Source organism: Staurois parvus, unplaced genomic scaffold, assembly GCF_062004578.1.
Source record: "Staurois parvus isolate SC_StPar_1 unplaced genomic scaffold, SC_StPar_1.0 ptg000699l, whole genome shotgun sequence".
Taxonomy (NCBI): Eukaryota; Metazoa; Chordata; class Amphibia; order Anura; family Ranidae; genus Staurois; species Staurois parvus.
The window spans coordinates 420,038-443,270 of record NW_028318495.1 but is presented as its reverse complement, the minus strand read 5'-3'; the positions used below and the strand labels follow the sequence as shown (position 1 = coordinate 443,270).

Sequence of the window (23,233 nt, the reverse complement as noted above, 5' to 3'; positions counted from 1 at the left end):
ATCCTTTACCATGTGATAAACTGTGTTCAATCACAGCTGATCACAATGTAAACACACTTGCTGGTTATCGGCAGTCCTTTCCTTGCGCGTTGTCACAGCGCAAGTGGAGGAGAACCGGTAACCAGGAAGGATGATGGGGACATGTACAGAGATAATCAGTGCCCTAAATATCAGTGCCGCCTATCAGTGTCCATCAGTAGCGTATATATTAGCGCAGCCCAGGGGCGGACTGACCATTCTTGCACTCGGGCACTGCCCGAGGGCCCGGGGTCAGTAGGGGGCCCCATGAGACGCCCCTGGTACCTTTCATAGGCTTTTTTGGGTGTGGTTTGAGATTGGGTGAGGACACAGGGGCCCCATGATCTCCTATTGTCCGTGGGCCCCATGAGTTGTCATTCCGCCCCTGGCACAGCCTCATCAGTGCCCATCAGTGCAGCCTATCAGCACACATCAGTGTAGAAGAAAAATTACTTGTTTGCTAAATTGTATAACAGAAACTAAAAAATAAAATTTTTTAGTTTTTTTTTTTCCAAACATTTTGGTCTTTTTTTAAATTTTTTTTTTTTAGCAAAAAAAAAAAAACAACACCAATGGTGATTAAATAAAACTAAAAGAAAGTTCTATTTGTGCGAGAAAAATTGAGAAAAATTTAATATGGTTAGAGTGTTGCATGACCGCGCAATTGTCATTCAAAGTGTGACAGCGCTGAAAGCTGAAAATTGGTCTGGCCAGGAAGGGGGTGGAGTGGCCAGTATTGAAGTGGTTAAAATCCAGTCATGCACTTTCTTACCCTGCTTCGCACATGCTCAGTTGCTCTCTTTTTTTTGCACTGTGCTGAAAATGTAGTGGTGGATCTGCAGGCAGCCTTAAGATTTACTGCTGCTCAGGGGCTCTGGCCTTCAGCAAAATGGCCGCCTCCAGCAAGAAGAAGCAGGAGCAATGCTGGAGGCCACAAAGCACACACTGATTTTGGTAGCAGAATTATTCATGTGGAACGGATGAAGAACATTATTTTTTATCAAGTTATGAGTAAAGTTCCACTTTAAATTTTAAACATTGGGCTGTATGTCAGAATTTTATCTGTTTTGAAATATTTTCAGTATGACCATTTATTTGCACACAATATTTGTGTGTGTGTGTGGGGGGGTTTCATGGGGTAGATGCCCCTTTTACCTTGTGCTGCTGCCGGGAAGAATCTGGGGGCGAAACTGGGAACCAGAAAGTGCAGGGTCTGGAGGAGGACCAGAAGAGGGCTGGAGTCGGCTTGGCAGCTGCTGAATGCTGAGACAAGGTGGTGCATAGAAGTCCAGGAGTTCTGTCCTCCTCTCTGCTGCTGAAAGTTGAGACCGGGGGAGGCGGAAACAAGGTGGTGCAGAGAAGCCCAGGATCTGGCAGAGGAGTTCTGTTGTCCTCTCTGCTGCTGAATGCTGAGACCGGGTGAGGGGGAGACGAGATGGTGCTGAGGCTGCAGAGAAGCCCAGGATCTGGCAGAGGAGTTCTGTTGTCCTTTCTGCTGCTGAATGCTGAGACCGGGTGAGGGGGAGACGAGATGGTGCTGAGGCTGCAGAGAAGCCCAGGATCTGGCAGAGGAGTTCTGTTGTCCTCTCTGCTGATGAGTGCTGAGACCGGGGGGAAGTGGACACCAGGCAGTGCTGCAGCTGCAGAGAAGTCCAGGATCTGGCGGAGGAGTTCTGTCCTCTCTGCTGCTGAATGCTGAGACCAGGGGGAGGTGGAGACCAGGCAGTGCTGCAGCTGCAGAGAATCCCAGGGTTTATTGGGGGAGTTATGTCCTCCTCTCTGTTGCTGAATGCTAAGACCGGGGGAGGGGGAGACGAGATGGAGTGCTGAGACCAGGGGGAGGTGGAGGCCAGGCAGTGCTGCAGCTGCAGAGAAGCCCAGGATCTGGCGGAGGAGTTCTGTCCTCCTCTCTGCTGCTGAGTGCTGAGACCAGGGGCAGGTGGAGACCAGGCGGTGCTGCAGCTGCAGAGAAGTCCAGGATTTATTGGGAGAGTCCTGTCCTCCTCTCTACTGCTGACTGCTGAGATTGGTGGGGCAGGGAGTGATGCCTCTTCGCGGCTGCACAAAGAAGTGCAGGATCTAGCGGAGGAGTTCTGTCCTCCTCTCTGCTGCTGACTTCTGAGACAAGGTGGGGGCAGAGATGAGGGGGGCCACAGCTGCAGAAGAGCTGCGAGGGCCACATGAAATGGCCTGGAGGGCCGGATTGGACCCACGGGTCCTGTGTTTGACGCATGTGGTTTAGACCATTACTGAGGACTCGTTCACACCGGATGCCTGGTTTTGCGTTTTTTGAGCAAGAGAAAACACATTGAGGGGCATTTACTATGACTTGGGCAGCCAGAATCTGGAGCAGCTGTGCAAGGCAACCCATCAGCAGCTACTTTTCATTTTCCAAGCTGAACTGGCTGACTGTTTACTCTGCACCTCTGCTTCACGTTTTGTCTGCCCATCTGCCCTGTCTTTGTAAATTCACCCCATTGTCCTCAGTAGCACCTGTTGTCTCCTATGGGTTGCATTGCACTATGTTGGGAACAAGTCCAGTGCGCTGCATTTTATAATGCGTTCATTCGCATCGTGCGATTTAAATCGAGCGAAATGCAGCGCAACACCTCTTAAACGCATATAGACACAACATGTGCGAACGCATGGATGGTGGTGTGAACTGTACAATGCGTGAATGTAGGATAGCAGAGACGAGCCAATGATCATCTGTAGGTGGCAGGATCTGGATGATAGACATGATCTGGATGATAGACAGGATCTGGATGATAGATAGGATCTGGATGATAGACAGGATCTGGATGATAGATAGGATCTGGATGATAGACAGGATCTGGATGATAGACAGGATCTGGCGTTTTCTCCTTTGATTAATCTTGTGTTCTGTTCTCTCCAGAGTAATCCACATCCCCTGGTCTGGGCAAAATTAAAAGGATTCCCATTCTGGCCAGCAAAGGCCCTGCGAGATAAAGATGGACAGGTGGATGCGCGATTCTTCGGACAGCACGACAGGTGGGATATCACCCGGTCTTGCTACGGACTGCAGTCCACCATTTAGTGATGTTTGGAGTAGGAGGTAGCTGGACATATTGGGGTAGGGATTTCCAGAGGATGGGAAAGGCTCTGGAGAAGTCTTGGAGGAGAGCATGGGAAGAGGTGACAAGGGAGCTAAAGAGCAGGAAGTCTTTGGAGGAGCATAGAGAATGGTCCGGGTGATATTTTGAGACCAGGTTAGTGCTGCAGCTCAGGGCTGAATTGAGGGCGGCTTTGCATGTTGTTAGTATTTTGGTTTTCATTAATTGGGCAAGCAGGAGATTGACAGAGAGGGATGGAAGACCACCCCCAATGCCCATCAGATTGTGTTGAGAAGTGCAGTGCCACCCCATAAAGAAGAAGGGCTGCACTCCGCTCACACATTATTTTAAAGCCACCAGCCAACCCACTGACACTCGCCTGCCGCGTCTTCCTCCATTGCAGCTGGAATAAAAACACCAGGTATAGGGAGGCAAGTGACCTCATCCTTTGATGGAATGTCTTGGGCCTAGCAGCCAATCACTAGGCCTATGCATTGTCACATGACATAGGGAGGGTGTCCCTACTGTTCCCTCTTGGCTTTAAGACTGGCCGCCACCTAATATTCTGGTAGCAGCTGCAATTGTGAGAGGAATGGAGGGGTATTGCTTGAATGGTGAGTGTCAGGGGAAGTGACAGTGTCTCTTTATACCACTTGTACATGACCTGGGAACAAGGTGGACTGCAATTTTTTTTTTTTGCAACATAAAGAGTTGGTGGAGTTTTAGAACCCCAGTTTATAAAACAATATTTTGGTCTGTTTCCAAATACAAGAGAAAAGAAGCCGCTCTCGTGGGACATACATTATATTGCCAAAAGTATTGGGCCGCCGTCCTTTCAATATTGAGTTGGCCCCGCCCTTTGCAGCTATAACAGCTTCAACTCTTCTGGGAAGGCCGTCCACAAGGTTTAGGAGGGTGTCTATGGGAAGGTTGGACCATTCTTCCAGAAGCACATTTGTCAGGTCAGGCACTGATGTCGGGGGAGGAGGCCTGGCTCGCAGTCTCCGCTCTAATTCATCCCAAAGGTGTTCTATGGGGTTGAGGTCAGGACTCTGCAGGCCAGTCAAGTTCCTCCACCCCAAACTGGCTCCTCCATGTCTTTATGGACCTTGCTTTGTGCACTGGTGCGCAGTCATGTTGGAACAGGAAGGGGAGCAAGAAATTGTCAAAAATGTCACCTTGAGAGTTCCCTTCACTGGAACTAGGGGGCCAAGCCCAATCCCTGAAAAACAACCCCACACCATAATCCCCCCTACACCAAACTTTACACTTGGCACAATGTAGTCAAGCAAGTACCGTTCTCCTGGCAACCCCCAAACTCAGACACTTCCATCAGATTTCCAGACAGGGAAGCGTGATTGGTCACTCCAGAGAACACGCCTCCACTGCTCTAGAGTCCAGTGGCAGCGTGCTTTACACCACGGCATCCGACGCTTTGCATTGCACTTGATGATGGAAGGCTTGGATGCAGCTGCTCGGCCATGGAAACCCATTCCATGAAGCTCTCTACGCACTGTTGTTGGGCTCATCTGAAGGCCACACCAAGTTTGGAGGTCTTTAGCTATTGACTCTGCAGAAAGTTGGCGACTTCTGCACACTGTGCACTTCAGCATGCACTGACCCCGCCCTGTCATGTGACGTGGCCTACCACTTGGTGGCTGAGTGGCTGTTTTTCCCAGATGCTTCCACTTTGTTATAATCCCACTAACAACTGAATATTTAGTAGCCAGGAAATGTCACGGATGGACTTGTTGCACAGGTGACCACCTATCACGGGACCACGCTTGGAGTCACTGAGCTCCCGAGAGCGACCCATTCTTTCACGAAAGGGGCTTGATTGTATACACCTGTGTCCATGGAGGGGATTGAAACACCTGAATCACATGATTTGGAGGGCGGGCCAATACTTTGGGCAATATAGTGTATGTATAGGCTAGCACTTGGAACACTTCAATAAAAGTATATGAGCTTTTTAATGGAGAGATGCTTCTTTTCTCTAGTGTTGGGAGTCGACCTTATGGAACAGCCAGCGACCGCCAGAAGCTTGCACCCATTGTCGGGGGAGTAAAAAGGTTGTCAGCCTGCAGTGGGATAGGACACTTTGCTGTACATAAATATTTTGATGTTAGTTGCAAATCCTCATGGATTATTTCAAATCTAAAGTAATTTAAAGTGGTTGTAAACCTCAGACATGAAATATGAACAAAACACATCCCTCTATAGTGTGTGCTTGTCTCAGTCCGGAGCACTGAGTGTCATTTCTGTCTGCTGTCTCCGTCCTCTGCTATCAGCATGAGTCACTTCTGAGGAGTTTTCCTGACACCAAGAGAAAAATAGTGACGGGGAGGGAGCTCTAGCTGATTGACAGCCTCAGCTCTTTTCCTATGTGCTGTGTGGAGGGGGGGTGTCTCTTCCCTCCAATCAGCTCTCAGAACTCGCTTGACTGAGCTCTGCAGTGTGTGTATTCCACTCTCTGCCCCCTTTTTTCTGAACTTTCAAACAAGCTTTATAAATTCTGGGCTTTGTGGCACAGAGAAGAAGACTGCAGATAGACAGACAGGTACAGCCTGTGTGGGAGGATTTGTATCATAGTTACATAGTTAGTCTGGTTGAAAAAAGAAACATGTCCATCTAATTCAGGGCTTAAAATTTCAAGTCCTGAGCTACTAGCCAGGCCTTAAGAGTTACTCGACACCAACAAACACAAACAGACATCTGTACACACATACATGTACATACACACAGAAACATGTACACACACACATACAGACACATGTATACACACACAGATACATGTACATACACAGAAATACACACGCACAGACACATGTACTTGCATACAAACAGATGTACATACACAGACAGACTCATGTACACACACATACATGTACATACACGCAGACACATGTACAGATAGACACATGTACATGCATACATAGACACACACACGCACGCTGTTAAGTGCTCTCTCCTCTCCCCTGAAGCCACCACTGGCTAACATAGATGATCATGTGACCAGAGTGAGCTGAAATTAGGTAGACACACACACACACACACAGCCCTATAAAAAGTTGCAGTACTTCGTTGTTCACTCACAGAGCCGGGTACTGCACTCTAGGGGGAGGCAGAGAGCACAGCACACACTCCTTCCTTTGCTTTCACTGCACTCAGCTATTGAGCAGTCTGACGGCTCCCAGTGCCAATGACAGATCCGGCCTGAGCTTCGAGCCTGCTCAGCAAGATGGCCCTGGGGGACACACTCTCCCCCACCATAATTTCCACTCGCCATTGGCGAGCAGGCGAATGGAAGTTTCAAGGCCTTCTAGATTCTAGTTAAACTAACAAAAGAGGAAACAAAACATTTATACAATCCTTTATACACAATCTTATACCCACGGGTGATCCAGAGGAAGGCAAAAAACCCCAATAAAGCAGGATCCAATTTGCTCCTGCAGTCCTTCTGGACTCTCATTGTGATCAATAAACTTTTACTGACCTTTATCCTTGATTGGTGTCATTCTCATCCTGTTCTATATATATTGTTTGGATGATTTGTGGCGTGGGTGAATAATCTGTGTTTTTATTCCTCCAGGGCCTGGGTACCCATGAATAACTGCTACCTCATGTCCAAAGAAATCCCTTTTTCTGTTAAAAAGACGAAAAGCATCTTCAACAGCGCCATGCAGGAGATGGAAGTCTACGTGGAGAACATCCGCAAGCGTTTCGGCGTTTTTAACTACGCTCCCTTCCGGACGCCTTACACGCCAAACAACCAATACCAAATGCTGCTGGACACCAATAACCCCAACGCCGGCACCGCCAAAACCGAAAAGCAAGAGAAGATCAAGCTGAACTTCGACATGACGGCCTCGCCGAAGATCCTGATGAGCAAGCCCATGCTGAACAGCAGCGGGGGTAGGCGGATTTCATTAACGGACATGCCCCGCTCACCGATGAGCACAAACTCCTCCGTACACACGGGCTCTGATGTAGAACAAGACGCCGATAAGAAAGTGGCGTCCAGTCACTTCAGCGCAAGTGAAGAGTCGATGGACTTCATTGATAGAAGCACAGGTATGGAAGAATAGGATTACGGGCTATTTAGAGCAGGGGTGGGGCTCAACCTTTTGAAGAGCGAGGGTCACGTAAGTGACTTGGTAACCAGTCGGGGGCCACAATGAAATGTATAAAAAAAATCAAATTTCCTCTTAAATTTAAGCCAAATTGTATTCTGCTACACATCTTTGCTAGAATAAATCCAAATACGTGTATTTTATTTTTTACTAGTAATGGCGGCGATCAGCGACTTATAGCTGGACTGCAGTGGGCATTCTGACACTGGGTGCTACTGACTTGGTGTCACTGACATCCTCAGTAACACCAATGCAGTGATCAGTGAAAATAAAAAGCTCTGACACTGTACTAATGGCACTGGGCAGGAAGGGGTTAACATCTGGGGCGATCAAAGGGTTAACTGTGTGCTGTTTGACTATGTGCTGTGTGTTTGTGCTTCACTGTAAGCATGCCGCTATGTAAAGCCATGTATAGCAGTGTGCAGGAGCTGACAGGGGAGAGAACTGTAATGTTTACTTACAGATCTCTCCCCACCGCATGGTAATCCTCCTCAATCACTGGGTGCCGTGCTGCTATTCGCAGCCTCGACTGTCAATCACCGTCCGGGACCCGGTGATTGACAGTCGAGGCTGCGAATAGCAGCACGGGTAGGGCGTGTGCATGGCTTGCACATCCCCTACCTACAAAAGGTTACCTTTGTATGAGGCTCTCTTCAGGCTACATGCTGGGGGCAGAAAAATGAGCTCCATGGTCTTCTGCTGCTCCTTCCCTGTCCAGTCACAGGCTGGGGATGGGGAGTTGACCAGGCTGTGTTAGTCAACTGCAGTAGAGGAAAAAATCAGTCACCTGGATGACCTTGCTATCTGACAAAGCTATTTAAATCCCCGGACCGGATGGGCAGAAATATCAATTCTACATATATATATATGTGTGTATGTATTTTATTTACGTATTTGTCTTTCTGCCCGTTCAGTTTCAGTAAAATAGAATAATGAAAATAATGCATCTCCAGCCCATTTCCCATTTATTTGTTTGTGATGATTTAATGGCATTCCAATTGATTTCACAGCTTCACCTGTTTCTACAAAGACTGGGCATGGAGGGAGCATCACGGACAGCCCGAAGCCTTTCTCTCCTCACTCTTCCACTCCGCTAGCGGCTAAACCGGACAGGAGCAGCAGCACTGGCAGCATTCTCAACCTCAACCTCGGTCAGTGACTAACGGCAGTCGGGAAAGGTTCACAATGTATTTAAAAAAAAAAAATATGAGGAGGGGAGATATACTAATGAGTGGGATTACCCTGCAACTGGTTTAACCTCTGCAGTTATTCTGCAATCTTGGCCAGTCTAGAGATGAAAAATCTGTGCCTGAATTATACAGTAAATTCACACCAGAATTTATATATCCACAAGCTTTGCAATAGCAGCTTAGTATAAACACTGTGTAGTTTCCCTTAGGCAGTGCAAACAAATCACATAACATACCGTTGGTTTAGGGCAGGCAGGGCACTCCTAGCATTGGTTTTTATCTTTGAGGAGATATTGACTTCAGTGCATTGCTTTTTTGTTGGCCCAGCCCTATCACATGGGGCAGGATGAGTCCGCAGCCTTGTGTAAAGTCAGACAGGAGGGAAATATACAAGACTTTCTGTCCTTACTGCTGGCAGCTGAACAGTGCGACAGGGAACTTAGGGGTTTGCCTTTAAGGACGAAGCATAGGGTCACTTTAAGCAAACTGCTTTTGTATGTATTTCTGAAAACTGTAAAGATAGCATCATTGCAACAAAGAACTCCTGAATTATGAAAGCTGTGCCTGATATACAAGCAGAGGGCAAAGGGCTGGTCACCGATATTTCTTGTGATTTTTTCCCTGTTATTGGCTTACCATGCCTTGTCATGCCCTTTGTCTCTTTGTGGAGGCAGCCATCAAGGTAAAAGAGCTGGACTTATCCTGGACTCCTTATCTCAGAGCTTGCCCCCCCCCAATGTCTGGTGGTCTGATGACTGGTGGAGTAATGATCAAGAAGCAGCAGGAGAGGTGGGGAAGCACAAATCCACAGAATAGATGAAGCAGAGACTTCCTTGCCTTGCAGGTCCTCAGGTTTAGCTTCCTCACCAGCAAGGAGAACAGTGAGAAGAACAGTAGTGACATTACCAAATCTCTGGAGATTGCCAGGCTTGGAAGTTGGAAGCAGGGAGATCCTTGCATTGCAGGTCCTCAGGTTTAGCTTCCTCACCAGCAAGGAGAACAGTAGGGACATTACCAAATCTCTGGAGATTGCCAGGCTTGGAAGTTGGAAGCAGGGAGATCCTTGCATTGCAGGTCCTCAGGTTTAGCTTCCTCACCAGCAAGGAGAACAGTAGGGACATTACCAAATCTCTGGAGATTGCCAGGCTTGAAAGCCAATAGATCCTTGCACTGCAGGTCCTCAGTTACAGCTTCCTTTCCAGCAAGGGGAACAGTGAGCACAACAGTAGTGACATCACCAAATCTCACTCTAAATCCACAGGGATTGCCAGGCTCAGAAGCAGGGAGATCTTTGCATTGCAGGTCCTCAGTTACAGCTTCCTCTCCAGCAAGGAGAACAGTGAGTTGCACAGTAGTGATATCACCAAATCTCACTCCAGGTCTGGTGAGACTAGCATTCAGAGGCAGAAATGTCTTAAATGGCCTTACATTGCACATATACAGCGTTAAGGCTACAGAAAGGAGTGCCTAGGCACAAGAATATTTCTAGATTTGCTCTATAAGACTCTATAAGACTCTCACCTTTAAAGTTCAGTTCCACATACTTCTAACCTTGTTGTATTTGAACTGGCTGTATTTAAATTTCTTTCTTTAGATCGTAGTAAGGCAGAGATGGACCTAAAGGAACTCAGTGAGTCGGTTCTTCAGCAGTCAACGCCGACATCCCTCATCTCCCCCAAGAGGCAAATTCGCAGCCGATTTCAGCTGAACCTCGACAAAACCATCGAAAGCTGCAAAGCTCAATTAGGTACCTCAGAATATTTATCACTTGTGATAAGACCTCTAAAAGCCACACACTGATTTGTTTGATTGACGGAGATTAATGTCTCTTTTAAACGCAGGAATTAATGAGATTCCGGATGACGCCTATGCCGCAGCGGAGCACAGCGACTCTGAGGAGTCTGAGAAGACAGATTCTAGCGACAGCGAGTATGTTAGCGACGAGGAGAAGCCAAAGAATGAGCAGGATGAGGATGACAAAGAGAGTGTAAAAGTCAACAAGGCCGTCTCCCCTCCTACGTCGTTGAAGAAGAAGGCCAAACCCGCCGGCACGGCAGAGGTGAAAGATAACAGCAAAAGTGCTTCCGCAGTGGCAGAGAAGGGAGAGGTGACGGGGAAGGAGAAGCCAGCCCCTGCTGCAGAGAAAGACGCTCCTGATAAAGGCAAAACACACTCCGCTAAGGACAAACTGAAAGGGAAGGACGATACGGACTCACCAACGGTACGTCTTGGCCTGGATTCGGACTCTGAGAGCGAACTGGTTATAGACCTCGGGGAGGATCACTCGGGGCGGGAAGGACGCAAGTCTAAGAGAGAGGCTAAGGAACCGCCAGCAAAGCACCCGGAAAGTAAGTCTCTCCTGATCATTATCATAATAAGTAAGATGAAGAAGGTTCTGCTGTAAATACCCCAGCTGCACTCTGCCACAGAGGGTATGGAGGTTTTCCATTCTGTGGAAGAGACTGTGATTCTATATTTTCATTTTCTTCAGATTGTTCAGTCCAGGGTGTGAGAAGTACGGAGGATGTTAATGCTGATTCCTCCTTTACTTACATGTCATGCTTATCCTGTCACTTTAGTTCTTTCTGCTGACCTGTTACCAGTAGGCAGATGAGAAGTCTGGACTTGAAAGTGATTGTAAAGGCACAGATTTTACTTTTTAAAAAGAACAAACATGTCATACTTACTGTGTATTGGTTTTGCACAGAGCAGCCCCGATTCCCTCTTCTCTCAGGTCTCCCGCCGACGCTTCTTGCCCCTTCAACTTTGTCGAGTGCCCCCATAGCAAGCCGCTTGCTATGGGGGTACTCATGTGTGCTCGCTCCCAAGCCAGGGCTCTGTGTGTCCATAAGACACACAGAGCGCGGCTCAACCCCGAGCACCCCACTCCCTCCTCACTGGCTGTGTTTGACATTGGCTCTTGTTGCTATGTCAAAGCATGTCATACTTACTGTGTATTGGTTTTGCACAGAGCAGCCCCGATTCCCTCTTCTCTCAGGTCTCCCGCCGACGCTTCTTGCCCCTTCAACTTTGTCGAGTGCCCCCATAGCAAGCCGCTTGCTATGGGGGTACTCATGTGTGCTCGCTCCCAAGCCAGGGCTCTGTGTGTCCATAAGACACACAGAGCGCGGCTCAACCCCGAGCACCCCACTCCCTCCTCACTGGCTGTGTTTGACATTGGCTCTTGTTGCTATGTCAAAGCATGTCATACTTACTGTGTATTGGTTTTGCACAGAGCAGCCCCGATTCCCTCTTCTCTCAGGTCTCCCGCCGACGCTTCTTGCCCCCTCAACTTTGCCGAGTGCCCCCATAGCAAGCCGCTTGCTATGGGGGTACTCATGTGTACTCGCTCCCAAGCCGGGGCTCTGTGTGTCCATAAGACACAGAGAGCGCGGCTCAACCCCGATCACCCCACTCCCTCCTCACTGGCTGTGATTGACATTGGCTCTTGTTGCTATGTCTAAGTCCATGAGGAGCCGAGAGATCCTCATGCATGACATGTTGCTGGATGGAGATTGGGTTCAGGTAAGTATTTAGGGGAGTTGGGGGGGGAAAGCTGCTTGCAAAAGGCTTTTTTATCTTATTCCATAGAATGATTTAATGTAAATTAAAGTGGTTCTAAAGGTATAAGGTTTTTTGTTACTGCATTAACTCCTTGGGGCCGACAGCATGCAAATATGCGGCCTCTCAGGGGCTGGGCCATGGTGGCTGCATATTTGTGTACCCAATGTAAACAAACTTGCCAAGATCAAGCGTCCTGCGGGCTCCTGTCACATTTACCGGCGTCTCACGGAAGGGTCCCAATCGCTATTTGTGATCGGGAGCTTTCTGATCATGTGACCACTGTGACAGCCAATCACTGTGGTCACAAGACCCTTAACCCCACTTCCTAGCGCCAAAAACCCCTTAAGACTGGGTTCACTTTGATGCGGTGCGGAATTTGCAGCGGTTTCTGTTTGAATTCCACACCGCATCAGAATCACACCCCGTTCATGCGAACCGATGTGGGTGTGTATGTTAAGTTAACAAAACCCCGAAATTGGTCTGCAAAATGCGGTGCGATGTGCAGAATCAGATCGCATAGGTGTGAGTACCCATGTGATCCGATTCTAGTGCGGACCCAAAAAGAGGGTCCCGTACCTTTTTTTTTTTTTTTTTTTTTTTTTTTTTTTTTTTGTGGTGCGAATAGTTCCATACAAAATGTGTATGGCTCCAATCGCACCACACACAAATCACATGTGATTTGCACAGGAATGCGGTGCAGTACCTGTGTGAATCACATGTGATATACTGCACCGCATTAGTGTGAACCTAGACTGAAGGGTCAGGAGGTGCCGGAGTCAAGGGGTTAAGGTAAACAAAAGCCTTCCATGATTAGAGCCCCCCCCCCTTTATATACTTACCTGGCTCCTCTTGATCTAGCACTCTGCCCGTCTGTAGCAGCCCTGCTCTCTTTTCCTGTATTAACAGGACACAGAGGCAGCAGTGACAGCCAGTGGCTCCCACTGCTGTCAGTTGAATCTTGTGAAGAGGGAGCGAGGGCGGGGCCACAGCCATGCTGTATGTTTCTATGGAGACACACAGAGCCGGCTCGAGAGTGCATCCTCACAAGTGCCCCCATAGCAAGCTTACTATGGTGGCACTCGGGGACACTTTCAGACTACCTTGGACACAAGAGTGACTGCCAGCACACAGGGGTTACTAAAGTCAAATAGACTGTGCACTTTGCGAGGGCAGTTGCTCCAGAGCTTGGTAAATGAGGCGAAGCTTTGCAAAGATTACCCAGTCACATGCAAGGAAAATAAACAAAACTGCGCTTTTGCTTGTACGTGATTGGATGATGGAAGTCAGCAGAGCTTCCCCTCATTTCCTAAGCTCTGGAGCACAATGCAAGTGCACTTGCAACATGCTGAGTCTGTTTGCCTTCAGTACACTAACCCCAGTCTTCTAGTATATTCAGGTAAGCTTCGTGTGTAGGAAGGGTGAGGTAAGTCATGGGTGTAAATTGACTTCTCTTGTCTTGGTTGTAGGGGCAATCGATCAGAAGACCCCTCTAGATTCTCAGACTGTGCACTTTATTTAAACCCAGGCATTTCCTAGTTTGTTGCTTGCAGCCTGCAGATCGATTTATTGTGTTTGCATGTTGTGTTTCTTCTGACTTAGCAATTCTTTGCGCAGGTAAGGCCTCTGCTAATAGCAGTAGCCAGCCGGCCGTGGACACCCCGATCATGACGCGTTCTGCAGCCCAGGCCGCCCCTGCAGTCGGAGTGACAGTGACCACCAGCGCTGTAGCCTCTGCCACCACTCAGGCCGCAGCCACAGGGAGCCCAGTAAAGAAACAGAGGCCCCTTCTGCCCAAAGAGACCGCGCCCACGGTGCCGAAGGTGGTATGGAACCCATCCAGCAAGTTCCAGACCTCATCGCAGAAATGGCACATGCAGAAGGTTCAAAGGCAACAACAGCAGCAGCAGACGACGACCCAGCCAAGCACCCCAGCGCCACCTCAGTCTCCGCAAGGCACGAGATACCAGACGCGGCAGGCTGTTAAAGGTATGAAACGCAGGCCTAGGACCTTTTTGTATGTTTAACAGCAAGGCCCTCGTCATAATCTACATCTTTTACTTTTTTTTGTACTGTGGATCATACAATATGTTCTATTGGTACACTGGGGGCTATATGACGCCGGGTTACCAAGGAAACAAGGATGCAGAGACTCGTTTTCTCTGTTGGTGGCAACATCCAATCAGTTAATCTGAATTTCAGTCAATATTTGTCTGCCCTGGTATAACAGAAGTCAATCTACCATTTGACGTCTGTTCATCCGCCCTGCTGGCAAGAAGCTGCTCGATCAGTGCTGCAGGCAATAGACTGCAGTGCTGATCTGTGTATTCTGAGCACAAGGAAGACTCCCTGCTGTCAGAATGCAATGACGCAGTCGGGAGGGTTCCCATATGGTTGATCGCAGCTCTTACCTGAGTATTTTTCATGTGCAACTTTGCGAATAACCCATCATTTTCTGAGATTATTCAGTATCGCATGTCCCTTTTTGTAACCGCTTTCTTCTGTGAATTCTATTTTCACAATTTTGTTTTTGTTGGATTTTTTGGTTATTGGGCATCATTCCTGTCAAATTTATGCGATACTAACTACTGTAGGAGCCTCTGAGCTTTATTGTTGTTCAGGGTTCCCCATCCACCTCAAATAGGTGGATGGGGGAATCGGGTCGTTTTTTTTCCATTCAACATGCTGGTTGAACAAAAAGAAAACTAACCCGTGTATGGCCAGCTTAAAGGGGTTGAAAAGCCTGAACGTTGTTTTACTTTCACGTATTCTAACCTTCTGTGTGCAGCATTTCCCCGCAGCCCCCTCTAATACTAACCCGATCCAGATCCAGTGGTGTACAGAAGAGCAGCTGCTGTCCCGGTTCTCTGCCTCCTCATTGGCTCAGAGCTGCTGCTGTCAATCACAGCCAGAGGAAGACAGAGCGAGGGAGGTGCCGAGCTCCATTCTGTGTGTTTTATGGACACACAGAGCCGGGCTCGGGAGTGAGCACACGTGAGTGCCCCCATAACGAGTGGCTTGCTATAGGGGCACTCAACAGAGGGGAGGAGTCCAGAGCTCCAGTGGGGGAACCGAGAAGAGCAGAAGAAAGCCTTTAGTATCACTTTATTTTGGAAGATGAAACCATACTGAGTGCCGTGAGCATGTGTTCTACTCTACAGTCCTCTAATGCTGCTCTTTACATAGTCATACCCTGCAAAAGGACAATATATGTATTTAAAGTATTCTGGCAGCACTGTCCATTCTGAAACGCTAATAATATAGAGCTGCAACGGTCAGCATGTTTCTGATCATTTCATGTCATCCTCTTGTAATTATAGCCGTGCAGCAGAAGGAAGTCACGCAGACCACAACTACGTCCACCATAACGCTGGTGACCAGCGCCCCGCCGCTGGCCGTGGTGACCAGCCCAGCACAGTCCCTGAGCTCCTCCATTACCAGTGACCTGCCCATTGCCACAGCCTCTGCCGACGTGGCCGCTGACATCGCCAAATACACCAGCAAGGTGAGTTCAACGGCGGGTCTCAATCTGACATTTCTGAACTAACCTCACCTGGGAGGGTCACTACCTGTAAGCTTCATCCCTGAGATGACGTGTACAGAGTTGTTTAAAGTAGAACTAAAAGCAAACTTTTCTTTTTTAGTTTTGGAAGGAGTGGTGAGGAATCAGAACCCCTGTCAGGTGTTTATTGCTGTCTGTGCCCCCCGATAAGAAGATTTACCCTCTTTATTTTTCTTGTTTAACATTATCATGAAAGTGACAGTAAAAAAAAAATCCTAAATTTTGGGTTGTCCCCAGAAAAGTAATAGAGGGGAAATGTTCAAATGGGGACACCAGTTCTGGTGACCTGGGGGGTCCCCAAGGGATTCCCTAATTTGCAGGGATTTCCTCTCACTTCCTGTTTGGCTATGGGACAGGAAGTGAAGGTAAATCTAACCCAATGGGGACACAGAGGGCTTATAACCCTCTGTCCAAAATAAAAAAATAAAGTTTTGCCTTTTAGTTCCACTTTGTTGAACAAGTTTTCACTTTAATATCTGAATATCAACAGTAGAGATGGGGGCACCTTTCTGCAATGTAACTACGTTCTGTTTTTCTTGTATACAAATCTTCTGACCATTGTGATAAAATTAAAATAGATTTTAATGGCTGTAACCCCTTCAGCACTCCATCCGCAGCTAAGGCATGAGTTTTGGCTAGACATACTTTACGACAGCTGTGGAAATTTGGTGAGGAATTATTCATTCTGTGAGGAATTTTCAGATTTTTGAAAAAATATTTGGGTCGCTTTCAACATTTTAATAGAAGTTGATTATTTGTTTTTTTTTCTTGAATTGTCTTCAACAACTCATCCTGCCGCCGGGAGCCCAGTGGCAAGTGTGATCCATCTACATCTGTAACTTCTCCTTGTTTTCAGATGATGGAGGCCATTAAAGGCACGATGACAGAAATCTACAATGACCTGTCCAAAAACACCACCGGAAGCACCATAGCAGAGGTATGTCGTGAGCATGAATGCCTTTTAAAGAGAAATGATGGGGCAATTTTTAACAAGCACATAACTGCAAATCACGTGAGAGCAGTTTTTGTGGCTACATCATATTTTCATACTTTCAGGTTCTTAATGTCTTTAAGCGAAACTGAAGGCAGGGGTCCGATGCCGCAAGGTCATCTCCTTTATGGCTTCCTCCGGGTGCTGGTCTTCGGCAGTCTTGATTGACCAGAACGGGATGGCGTGTCTCCCATGCATGCACAGGAGTGCAGTCATCCCGACACAGTGCTCAGCTCAGTGTACATTCTACTGCGGATTGCAAAGTCTATTTTATTGCAGAGGAATACATGCGTCTTTTGCAATAAAGAGCCTGCTCATTTGCATTTTATTTATTTTTCATCTTTAGCTCCACTTTAAAGGATAAGTTCACCTTTTAGAAAAAAGTAATAAATGCACATTTTTTTGCAGGTAAAAAATATGCATTTATTATTTTTGTCTGCAGGAACCTGGAATGCAGTGCACCAGCGTTCAGTAGATCGCTGATGCCATGCAGGTCTCCTGCAGACCTGTCAGAATATCTGCTTGCCATATGGGGTATACGGGATGTATGGGGTATACGGGATGTACTGGGTATACGGGATGTACTGGGTATACGGGATGTACTGGGTATACGGGATGTACTGGGTATACGGGATGTACGGGGTATACGGGATGTGCGGGGTATACGGGATGTGCTGGGTATACGGGATGTGCTGGGTATACGGGATGTGCTGGGTATACGGGATGTACGGGGTATACGGGATGTACGGGGTATACGGGATGTACGGGGTATACGGGATGTACTGGGTATACGGGTTGTACTGGGTATACGGGTTGTACTGGGTATACGGGATGTACTGGGTATATGGGATGTACGGGGTATACAGGATGTACAGGTTGTACGGCGTGTACGAGCAAACAGATATTTTGACAAGAAGAATGAATGAACTCCCACGGCACTGTGTATTTCATTCAGCCGCTAAGGCTGTCAGGACTTGTAGTCTCTCATTCACAGATGACTGTGAATGAGTGACGCAGCTATGTGGGTGGAGCCCCGCAAAAAAACATTTTCCAGCTAGCGAGGGGCGAGATTCCCCGCTAGCTGTCAAAGCGGGTAGCGGGGTCCGGTCTGAACGTAACATGTTACAGCCTGTGTATGGGTGTAACATGTAATATGTTACGAAAGGTGAACTTATCCTTTAAAGCGGAGTTCCACCTAAAAAAAAAATAAATAAATAAAAGTCAGCAGCTACAAAACCTGTAGCTGCTGACTTTTAAAATACAGCCACTTACCTGTCCCTCGGTCCAGCAGTGTCCTCACCACGGCTGGTTTAACTGGCCGTCTTCTATCCCTGGCGCCGGCATCTTCAGTGTGGGTACCCGGCTATGACAGCTTGCAGCTTCACAGCCGGGTGCCCACTGCGCATGCATGAGAAGCGCTGAGCTTGGGTACACCCAGCCTGTCGGATTTTCATTATTGCTAACGGCTTTCATAGCGACTACTAGTAATCACTGTGTTCTCCTGGCCGGAGGGTAGGTGGAGGGCAATAGTTCATTGGAAGGGATTCCCCGATCAACACTGACACTGTTGATGGGGGAACCAAGTGATTTTCTTCCTGCAGCCTCTGGTTGCAGGAAATAAAATTACATCATCTATGGCCAGCTTAAGGGAAAGGAGTTTCTGTAAATCACAGGGTTATGTAGGAACAATGTAACACAGCGCAGGCAGACAGCACAGCAAGATATCAGCTGACATGATTTCAGGAATAATCAACATTTGTTTATCAGTTTTAACAAAACACTTTTGAGGGGATATTTATCAGACCAAAATGGAGCAAATAAAGCAGCCATAGATTATGCAATTTTCTTTCCTTCCAACACAGGTGGAAAGAGGATTGCTAGACTCCTCCATCAACACTTACAACATCATCCCTCTCATAGTGCTAACATGCCCTGCCTGCGGGAAGCCTTCCCCACCAGCAGAACACAATGTTCCCTACTGGCGGCTATATCCACCAGCAGTGGTCGCATGAAAATAATCCAACAGACTGGTTGTACTGAAGTTGATCTGTGCCTGCCCATAGATGAATTGAATCTCAGCCGGCTCCGCAGGGACCTGGCCCAGATTGGATCTATCTATGGCCATGGTTCATTGTTAGGGTTTATATATGACTGTAAATGATGGCCCTCAAGGTATTCACTGAAATCCAGCCTTATATGCCATCGTGTTTTGGATAAATTTACTCTCCTGTTTAATATCCTGTCCTCATTGCAGATTCGCCGATTAAGAATCGAGATCGAGAAACTACAGTGGCTTCATCAGCAGGAACTGTCTGAAATGAAGCATAACCTCGGTAAGGATCAGAATGGGTTTCAGAGGGTCCATATAGCCTGTGTTATGTATCTGCATTTACATTATACAAAAGAAATGCCTTTTATACCCCTTCTGTGCATGGACAGGGTGAGCCATTGGTCACTGGATCAGGACAGATTGGGACCCTAGGCAAGGCAGCGGCTTCGGTCGCTCCCCCTCCCTTCGACTGACATTAATAGGGATTGCAATAAGCGCAGAGAAGCAGAAATTTGCATTGACTTGACTGCCATAGCCACAGACATAAACTGCCGAGAGGTCCTTCCTCCCCTGTAAAGTGACAAGTGGGAGCACAGCTATGACAACTTACACTTTTCAACCAGCTTACTGCAGGAAGATGAAGGCTGTACCTGGGCCCCCTGGACATCCACCGGGCCTTAGGCTCCTGCCTAGGTTGCCTTGTGAATGCTCCAAATCCGTCAGGTTACATCATACATAGATATGAACCTACTAGTGTTCCGTTTGACACCTGAATCTGCAGGGATAACCTATAGCTAAAAACTATTTCGACTTAATTACAGTTTCATAGCGATCTCAGCTTACTAGTGCTCTGTCACATTAGTGTTTTCGTGTTCCCTAGTTGTGATACAACCAACAAGTATTCATCCTATTAAAAGAGAAATACGGGCTTTAAAATAAACAAACAGTTATACTCACCTAGGTGGATGTAGCATCGAATACCGTTGATTGCTCAGTTCTCCTCCTCTGAGCAGAGAGCCGTGACTGTCAGTCTCCGGCTCTCTGCTCTGCCCCTTCGGCGGTCACTGGATTGCTGGGCTGTGAAGTGGGGGGGGGGGGGGGGGGGGAACGACGTCAGATCGATGCTGCATCTGTCCGCAGCTCATCCTCCGCTGTCCTGTGTCCCCGGTGCCAGCATCTTCAGTGTGGGCGCCTGGCTGTGACAGCTTGCAGCTTTTCACAGTTGGGTGCCCACTGCACATGCGCAAGTAGCGCTACGCTTTTTGAATGGTTCTGTAGTCTTCTGGGACCTGTCATGTGTCCCAGAGGACTACAAGGAGGGAGGGGGGGAAGAAAACTCTCTCTTCCGCAGCGGATGTGGGAGCGGGTACCTGTCAAATTAGGGTTCCCCCCCGCCGCTGCTCAAAGGTGCCAATCTTTAATCTTTAACCTCCCTGGCGGTATTCCCGAGTAGCTCGGGGTAAAGTTTCAGCACCACAAGCGGTAACCCCCCTCCCCCGAGCTACACTCGGGAATACACTTCAGCGTTGCTCTGGGATCTCTTCTGCACTTACCTTGTCCTGCACTCCCACGATGTCCCTCCTGCAGTGTCCCTGGCCATCTCCTCCGGCCAATGCCGGCATCTGTCTTCCGGGTTCCGTTCCCTGCGACGTCGGGGCGTACGGGGCACGGAACTGGCGGGAAATTTAAAAATGTCAAAAAGTAACATTCACTAAATAGACTAAAATCACATAGTATAACATTCCTGTATCAAACCATTTCACATACATTTTGTCCCGAGTGCTTTGTCTGGCGCCCTGCCTGCATTTTTACTGTTCTTTCTGCCTGGAAACTGAGAAACGTCCATGGCGTCCAAAAAGCGTCCCTTTAGGTCAGACGCGGTTTTAGACCAGCTAGAGAACAGCAATAGTAAACCAGAACCACTTGCAGAATTGAGTGATAATGATTCGTGGGGGAAATTCGTCATCGGACACGGAAAACGATTTTGCGCCTTTGCTCAGCGATGTGCGAACTTGGCGCTCTATTTCAAATTTCAGTGTTTTTGGTTTGATTTTATTATTGAATTAAATTTATTATTATTTTTTATGATTATTTATTAAATTATAATTTATGATTTTGTGTTTTAAATTTTATCATCCCCGGGATGTTTACTAGACTCTTGTCCGGACAGATTTCAGGGAGTTATTCCTAAAAATTACAGCCTACAATAAAAAAACGACATATTTCCATGCAAAAAATGTACCGCTTTGAGTACAGAAATACTGACATAATCAGACTGCTAGGGAGGTTAACAGGGAGCTGGGAATGAGGCCTTAAAGTGGAACTTCTCTTTTTGGGTGGAGCTCCTTTTTAAGTACAAATTTCATGTTATTGGTAGACAACAGCTGCAATTTGTGCACTGCCATCTGCTGCTCAGAAATGAGATTGCAGCTTAGTATATTGGCTCTTAGCTGATACAGTCAAAGTTCCTAACCACCGTCCATTGGATAGGTCTTTTTTTCTCCATATTTCAGAAGGAACAGACCATCACTGTGTATTATTCTGATGAGGATTACTATGCCCGGAAATTGTGTAGGTGTAGAGCAGTGACAGCTGGTTGGGGGGACCTTGTCTGTGGCAGGTAACAATGATCTGGTGCCTTACCTTTAGTCATGTTGTGATAGGATATTTTTATTAATAAGTAGCCGGTGTTTTCTGTTTAAGCTGTTGCATCAGTCTTGAGTCTTGAAGACCTTTCTGTCCTGATCTAGAACTCACTATGGCTGAGATGAGGCAGAGTCTGGAGCAGGAGAGGGACCGGCTGATAGCGGAAGTCAAGAAGCAAACGGAGCTCGAGAAACAGCAGGCGGTGGATGAGACAAAGAAGAAACAGTGGTGTGCCAACTGCAAAAAGGAAGCCATCTTCTACTGCTGCTGGAACACCAGCTACTGCGACTATCCCTGCCAGCAAGCCCATTGGCCAGAGCACATGAAGTCCTGCACACAGTCAGGTATGAGGTCATGTGACAGCGGTGAAGGAAGTCACACGGCTTGGGGGGGGTTACAGATTTAGATTTTTACACATTTTCCTCTTTCCGCGAATGTTTGTCATTCGGGAATGTAATTGTGTGCTGATTGATCATCACTCGGTATAAAAAAATAAAGGCCATTCGTGGTCACTAAGATCAGCGGTTGTGTAAAGGCATCATCCTATTCATGCATGGACTCTCCTCCGATCAATCTACCACAAACATTTAGATGGAAGGTATGCAATAAGGAGACTCGAGGATTAAAAATTCAAACCACTACTATTAATATGGTTAAGTATTGACATGATCTGAGGGCCCAGGAGCATAAAAATGGGGTTCCCAATCGGTGCTTCCTGCCACTAAACAAAAGAGTGTACTGAGCTCCAGAGAGGTCTTTGTGCTGCACCTTCCCAGAAGCAATGGTGCTTTCAGCATGCAGCCTCTGTGACCGCAGAACCAGTTAAAGGATAAGTTCACCTTTTGGACAAAAACAATAAATGCACATTTTTTGAAGGTAAAAAAAATGTGAGTTTATTATTTTTGTCAAAAGGAGCCTGTAAAGCGATCAGTAGATTGCTTATGCCATGCAAGTCTCCTGCAGACCTGTCAGAATACTGACAAGAAGCTTCAATTTACTACCACGGTGCTCCACAGTGCCATGGTGGTTCATTGGAAACTACAAGCCGACAGCCGCTAAGTCTGCCGGGACTTGTAGGTACTCTTTCACAAAACACTGTGAATAAGTGACGCAACTGTGTGGGCGGAGTCCCACGCGGCTGCGCTGTTTTCAAATCTGATAGTATAGGGAAACTTCTCCCCGTATTATCTGTCAAAGGGAGGGGGGGGCGGCGGGCGTAGCTGCGGCTATAGGAACATGTTGCATATCCCACCCTAAAAATGGGCAATACATGCAGTGGTGTATTTAGGTTTTGTGCTGCCCTAGGCAACACAAAATTCGGCGCCCCCCCCCCCCATAGAGAGAGCATGACAATGACCAAGAACACCTTTGCCCCCTACCCAAGAGAGCCTCCCACTACCGCTGCCCCCCCTACACCAGCCACCATCTCCCCATGGCGAGAAAAAGAAAGACACTAACCTTCACAGCTCCGGACATCCCCAGGAACGAGAGTCAGGCTGTGCATACATCGTCATGAAGCCTGCAGCCTCTCTCGGAACCCACCAGGTCCCCATGCCGCATGTGTCCCTTCTTTCATCCCTTCTTCGGGGTGCTGCCCCCCCCCCCCCCCCCGAAAAATGCCGCCCTAAGCAAATGCCTTGTTTGCCTTGTGGTAAATACACCCCTGAATACATGTAAGATGTTCCAAAGGTGAACTTGTCCTTTAATTTCAGGGGCTGTCTTAGGTGGGCCCTTCCTCTTCGGATCTCAACATATGGGGTAATATGGCCCAAGGTATGTCACACAGATTACGATGCGCAGCTGCTCCTCGCTCTGTGTGCTCCAGATTTGATAAGTTACCCCCCCCTTAGTGACTGTCTAGTACTGGTAGTTATTTTACTGACCTCACTTTATAGTCGTACGAAGCAGTCACCCTGGTATTTTCTGTGCAGAGGCATTGATGATGCTTTTACGGTTTGACTTGACCGCTTTAATCTGTTGTTGCCATATAATAGGAATTAACGTGTCT

General features: G+C 47.6%; 1 protein-coding gene across 12 annotated transcripts in view; it reads left to right on the top strand.

Moving 5' to 3' along the window:
• The window catches only part of ZMYND8 (zinc finger MYND-type containing 8), a 132,526-nt gene that overhangs the window by 103,902 nt on the left and 5,391 nt on the right, over positions 1 to 23,233 (top strand). For all 12 annotated transcript variants that reach the window (XM_089653117.1, XM_089653125.1, XM_089653126.1 and 9 more), the window contains 10 exons: positions 2,915 to 3,030; positions 6,685 to 7,166; positions 8,236 to 8,376; positions 10,010 to 10,162; positions 10,257 to 10,763; positions 13,594 to 13,965; positions 15,297 to 15,481; positions 16,395 to 16,475; positions 18,784 to 18,862; positions 21,330 to 21,569. In XM_089653117.1, coding sequence (XP_089509243.1) covers positions 2,915 to 3,030; positions 6,685 to 7,166; positions 8,236 to 8,376; positions 10,010 to 10,162; positions 10,257 to 10,763; positions 13,594 to 13,965; positions 15,297 to 15,481; positions 16,395 to 16,475; positions 18,784 to 18,862; positions 21,330 to 21,569 — 2,356 coding nt within the window. The remainder of the gene's footprint in view (positions 1 to 2,914; positions 3,031 to 6,684; positions 7,167 to 8,235; positions 8,377 to 10,009; positions 10,163 to 10,256; positions 10,764 to 13,593; positions 13,966 to 15,296; positions 15,482 to 16,394; positions 16,476 to 18,783; positions 18,863 to 21,329; positions 21,570 to 23,233) is intronic.